This window comes from Vigna unguiculata, chromosome 8 (assembly GCF_004118075.2).
Source record: "Vigna unguiculata cultivar IT97K-499-35 chromosome 8, ASM411807v1, whole genome shotgun sequence".
Classification (NCBI taxonomy): Eukaryota; Viridiplantae; Streptophyta; class Magnoliopsida; order Fabales; family Fabaceae; genus Vigna; species Vigna unguiculata.
The window spans coordinates 31,978,143-31,984,296 of record NC_040286.1 but is presented as its reverse complement, the minus strand read 5'-3'; the positions used below and the strand labels follow the sequence as shown (position 1 = coordinate 31,984,296).

At 27.9% G+C, this 6,154-nt stretch overlaps 1 protein-coding gene across 1 annotated transcript; it reads right to left on the bottom strand.

The window, feature by feature from the left end:
* Positions 1–591: 591 nt before the first annotated feature.
* LOC114195550 (putative transcription factor bHLH086) lies at positions 592–2,164 on the bottom strand. Its single transcript, XM_028086058.1, has 5 exons — positions 1,631–2,164; positions 1,441–1,548; positions 1,248–1,313; positions 1,089–1,154; positions 592–980 (listed from the first exon to the last, which is right to left on the bottom strand). The coding sequence occupies exons 1-5, from the start codon at positions 2,096–2,098 to the stop codon at positions 879–881; spliced, it is 810 nt and encodes a 269-aa protein (XP_027941859.1). The 5' UTR covers positions 2,099–2,164; the 3' UTR covers positions 592–878.
* Between the last annotated feature and the right edge of the window lie 3,990 nt (positions 2,165–6,154).

Below are 6,154 nucleotides of genomic sequence, written 5' to 3'. Positions count from 1 at the left end.
AAGTCATAAATAAATTTAATTACTAATTTAATCTCAAATCGAAGAAAATAAAATTGGATTATTTAAAAAAAAATAGGATTAAATTGAATAAAAAATAATAAGAAAACTAAATTAAATCTTTGTAAAAAATTTGAGGTCTAAATTGAATCCAAAAATAATAAAAGAACCAAAAAGAACCAAATTAATCAATTAAAAGACTAAATCAATAATTAAGCGTCATCATTATTAACAAGATTATCTTTCTAAATTCACTTACAATAAAAAACGTAACGATATATAAAATTAATATTGCAAAGTTAACAATACATATAAATAATAACTATTTAAAAAACATTTTTTTTATCTATTCGTTAGAACTAGATAATCTTCATAACAATTCTTCCCAACTGTATTTCTTTAATATGTACCCATTGCCAACTTATACATCAATTAGATAACATAATAAAAACCCTCACTTCCAAGATGTTTCATCTACCATTACCAAATTAATTGGTAAGGTGCTATTCAATTGAGAGAAAAAGTCAAAGAACATTATAAGATTATATATATATATATATATATATATATATATATATTAAACATTTTCTCTTTTTCCATGATAATGCAGAAGGTAGTGTAGTCAGATATTTATCAAAAACACTTCCATCATCCCTGGAATACAGAGAAAAGTACAACAGTCTGTGATTGAAACACTATGACATATGTTTTTCTTTTTTTTCTGCTAGATCTTGATTTAGAAGTTTAGAAATTAGAAATGTCATGTATTCTGAAATACTAAAACGTCCTTCAGAACGACCAACTTCCAGAACTAATTCTTGTTCTGAAATGTTGTGTTTTAATTATGATGACACTTATTCATTGAATCCATGACCTAAAATTCATCTTTGAGATGAAAGAATGGCATCAATGGCTTGTCTTACTTGAGAAATGTCAGGGGCTTTTCCACCTTGTACAGGCCAAAATTCATCTGCTGCCAACACCTTCACAAACATGTTTCACAGAACAGGTGAGATTCCATGAATGACCAAAAACATGCATAACAAAAGAACAAGGAAAAATTAGTGCATTGTATTGTGTGCTACTCCCACCTTCACTTGCAACTGAAGAAACTTCACATAACTAATTGCTTTCTCCAACATGGTCACCAAATCAACCTGCAAAATTCATCAATGGAGTTAAATCATAAGTTATTCTTGTAAAGTAAATCCAAAAGAATGCAGCATTTCAAACCAGTCTGAAAAACCTACCTTGGAGCCGTTGGGGACCAGTTCTTGGAGTATCTTAAGCCGTTCACTTATTCTCTCTCTTCTATTCTGTGATACACTCATACAAACATTCTATCAGCATTGAATCTCGTATTTTAAGTTTTCTTACTTTGCAATCAAAAACTTGGTACACATGCGACATAATTTATCTTAGGTTTGAAGCAATTAAGCAAACCTTGGCAGCAACACTTTGAGGATCCTTAGAAGGGCTTGACTTTGGTTTTGTTGCTTTACTTGCAATTGTGCATGGCTTCTTGGCATTGGCAGCTTGCATGCTCTCTCCCTATAGACACAAATCTCACACATCAATCTTCTATTAATGCACAAAAAAATTAAGTTATGATTGATTAAGAAACCAACAATACCATAAAAGATCGCTTTCTCAAGACCAATTCTTCTGCTGCTGACTCATTCAGGCTAGAACTATGGACATTTGGTTCTGAATATAGCCACCCAGAAGATGAACTTTCACCATGTTTCTTCTCTTTTGCACCACTGAATATGGAGCTATAGCAAGTAGCAGTTTCAGAGCAGCTGAAATTTTGAACCAGGCGCATGTCTGTGGTGTTTTTGGGACTGACATGGTTCCATTGGTCACAACCTTCATGCAATTTGGAAAACAACCAGCTCTGCTGAAAGCTGAGAAAAGAATCACTACCTTTCATGAGGTTGCTGAAGTCGTTGGCTTTGAAGTTAATCAGAGATTGAGTTACGGCTGAAGCTGAAGCTGAATCATTGCTGAATCCATTAGTAGTAGTTTGTGAGTTATCTTCCTCTTGAACCCCACATTTTTGGTACTCATTGACCCCATGAGATGTCAAAGAGAGTGGCATTAGGGAAGTAAAAGACGCACCCAAATGCAGAAGCTAAGGTTTGTTAAGGTGAATAATGAGCATGTCACAAACAGTGAAGAAGACCTCTCTATATAGCCTTCAAAAACCAATTAATTGGAACTGAAATATTTTAGTGTTGTGGGGGAGCAAGAAATCAAAGTAGAAGAGTAAAATATTGATGTGTGTTTAGGAATTTAAAAAGTGTTTGTTTAATCGATCTTCGTTGGCAAAAGAGAATGCAAAGTAGCATAAGGGTCGCCGGATCCTTCGCAAAACCCACGTCTCTCTTTGATTGATGAAGAAGTTGGAGCTACTATAACTTAGCTTCTCACATGCTTCGTTTTTAAAACTTAAGCACGTGGATTCATTCATACTCTATTTTATGAAGTGTTTATATTATATATATGATAACATTCTGTGTAGCTGTCTGCATTAGTTATTGAACTGGCTAAGATAGCACTGATTGGCATGCATGATGGGTTCTCTGTATATAATATTCCATGTATTTTCTCTTTGTAGTTTGTTCTAAGATTGAAAAATGTGCAGGGAGAAGCAACGTGGAACATTTTTTTTTTTAATTCATATACGAGAAGGATAAATAATTAAACTTGTTTGCTTACGACCTATAGTATGTATTATGGCCCTACTTGTTCACTTACGTTTAAATGGTGAGTGCATGCAACTGGAACTTTTTAGATAAAAAATAAAAAAATTCATGAAAGATAAAGCTAAGTATTCATGCACAAATATAATCTCACATTTTTTCTTAAAAGCAGATTTGATCTCGTTTTACGCTGGTCAAAATTTACCTTGTTTCCCTTCAGAAAAAGTATAATTTGGTCGTATTAAGTAGAGCTGGTCCTCCGTAAAATTTGGCAGTATTCAGCCAAATTCAATTAAGTCAGCCCTTGTTAAAATTTGTTTCCGTCAATCTTGGACTAAATTCGGTTGTATTCGGCCGAGTTGATCCAGACTAAAATTTGACCGCATTTGGTTGAGTTAATCCTAACCTAAATTTGCTTGTATTGCAATTATGTGTTAATGTTGCAGTCATTGAATGGTTTATCTTGTAATATAAGAAGTAAAAATACACTAAACAAAATGGGTAGCATAATAAAGACAGAAATTCTGTTACTGGCATTTTTTATGGGTAAAAGAAACATTTAATAGATATAAGTTATAAGATGCCTAAACTCATATATAAAATAGAAACAAACATTATTATTTTCATACACATCATAGGAGTTGAAGATCATTTAGAAAAAGCTTTTATTTTGATAGTCAATCATGACCGTGTATGATCTAAATTTAATAAGGTACATAATGTACATTACGTTTTGGCTCACCATCTTTTAAAAAAAATGATATTTCTATGAGATTAGATCACAATGACACAAACCAAAATTTCTTTGCTTTCTTTACTGTTATTCGAGAATAATAATAATAGTGTGCACAAAGTGAAATATCAGTAATGAAACCCAAAAAATTGGTGAGTCTTTTTAAGAGAAGATTATTGAAAAGATACAATATCAATCAAATATAAGTTCAATTTCTTACATAAGAAGTTCACAACACTCTTAACTCAAAATTAAGATAATAAATTTATAAATTTTCATTTTTTATATGATGTTCAATTTTTTATTTTTATTCGATATAAAATTTAAACTTGCCCTGAAATTCCTAAAAAATAACTTTATTTTTATTGATGAAAGAAGAAGAGTCATTGCAATTTGATCTTGGATTCAACTACTTTGCGGCAAAAAAAGGGGAATATTTATATCATGACACTTTAACCAAAAAAAAACATTAGGAAAACTACCAAGCTTTTCCTATGACTTGTACTAGTGATATTTTTGTGTAAGATACATATTATCACAAATTATAAGTTTACCAATAATAAGTTCATTGTTTGGCATGATAATCTATAACAACATATAAAGAGAATTCCTCTTTTTGTGTCAACATTTCAAAATACTAATTTTATCCTTTAAATATAATAATTTATTAAATTTTTAAAAATTGATCGTTATTTTTACAAGCTTTTTATAAAATTGGATGTCTTTGCTTCTTCTCTTCGTCTTTATTTATTAATAGTTATTCTTTCATCTGTTATCATATATTTCACTTTATTTTTAATAAATATAATTTTAATTTAAACATTAACTTAATAACATTATAATATTAAAATATTAACTTAATAACATTACAATATTATTACCTACTAATATAATATCATGCATATTTAAAAAATCATACACATAGACACGATAGCACTTATTGTTTACGCTAGTATTATTGAATATGAAATCTCCGTCAATAAAAAATTATCTTCAACCATCAATAAGAAATGTATAAAATTATTTATAGTTGGATTCGTAATTGTCATTTTAATGATTCTCTTTCTTCAAAATTAAGAGAAGAGAAAATAATAGTTAGAAAGACATTGATTTGAATGAATCATCATCTCATCTTGATACTTATATAAAAGAAAGTGAACTAAAAATTCAAAAGATAATTGACAAGTCAAACTAATGATAATTAAGTTACATGTCCCTCTTTGATAATCTAATATAGCAAAAGGTATCAAATACATAAGGGTGGTGGACTCGTTAAGTTCTAAGAATAAAAGTCCTTATAAATAATAAATAAATAAAAAAAAGCTAAAAGATAAGATGACCCATATATGGAAACACCAAAATATTCCTCTATCATAATTAAAGTTCTTGATTTTAAAATTAAGAGATCTTAATTAATTATGTTATGAATGAAATCAAATGAAACAGAGTGAAGTCAATTTTAACAATTCTTATTAGACAATGTTAAATGTTACAAATGATGTTCATGATCTAGAAACAAAGTTTATTAACAATTTTTGAGAAAGAAATGTCGGTTAAAATGGAAAGATGAAATTAAAGTTTAAAATGGCTTAATAAGAATTTTGTATTTTACTTGTAATTACATCTAAAGTTATTAAACTAGGATGAATAAAAATGGACTTATTTTTGTGAAAAATAAAAAACGAAAACTTTAATTTAATTACTTTTAGATCTTTTATTAGTCTACTTGCATATGAAAGACTCCATTTACATCTAATTAATGTTATTACAACTGTCGCTTGAAAATATTTTATATGAACCTTCTTAAATGATTTAATTTGTTCAATGCTTTAAATTCTAAGAGAATTACTTAATCAAATTTAACAAACCTCATTTATTGACTAAAACAATCAAACTATGTACACTATGAGTGGTACACAATTATTTAATTTTTCTTTATATTTCTATAAAAAAATATAAAGATCGTATATGTATAAGACATATTCATTGTACATTTCAAGGATATGAAGAATTTTATGATCCTAAAATATCATATCTTAGTATAAGAGGAATACTATGTATCAAGACAACTATGCCTGATATAACATTTGTTATAAATTTATTAAAAATGTATAATTCTTCTCCTACAATAATTTAAAAGAATGAAGTCTATACTTCTTTATATTAAGGGTATTACGAATGAATTTATTTTATTCAATTATTTTAAAATTAGATATAGATTATGCATATATTTAGATTATTTTATCAAATCCTCATAATAAGATTTTTGCATTATATGATGCAAGTCTTGAATGTATTTTTTTTTTAGATTTTAATTAATTAAATATGTACAAAATGTGAGGTTCATGTATAGAATCGACAACTATGAAAATAATGATACATTAAAGATAATAAAATGAAAATTCATTAAAAAAAAATCACTCATGATTTTGAAAAGATTAATATTGTATTCAAGAACTGTTCAAGTGAGAATTTAACAAATATTTTTACAAAGTCATTAAGAAAGGAAGCTATTGAACAATTAATATAATTTTTAAGTTTACATTTATGCCTATATCCAGAAGTGTCTCATTTAAATTATTTTAATGTATTATCTCTTATTATTTTATTTATGCTGTATTTTAGTTTTACATTTTTCATAACAAGATATTTGGAAACAGAAGAAAAATACTTTAAATTTTATGAACTATAAGCAGAAATTAATTTGATTAGGAACTTT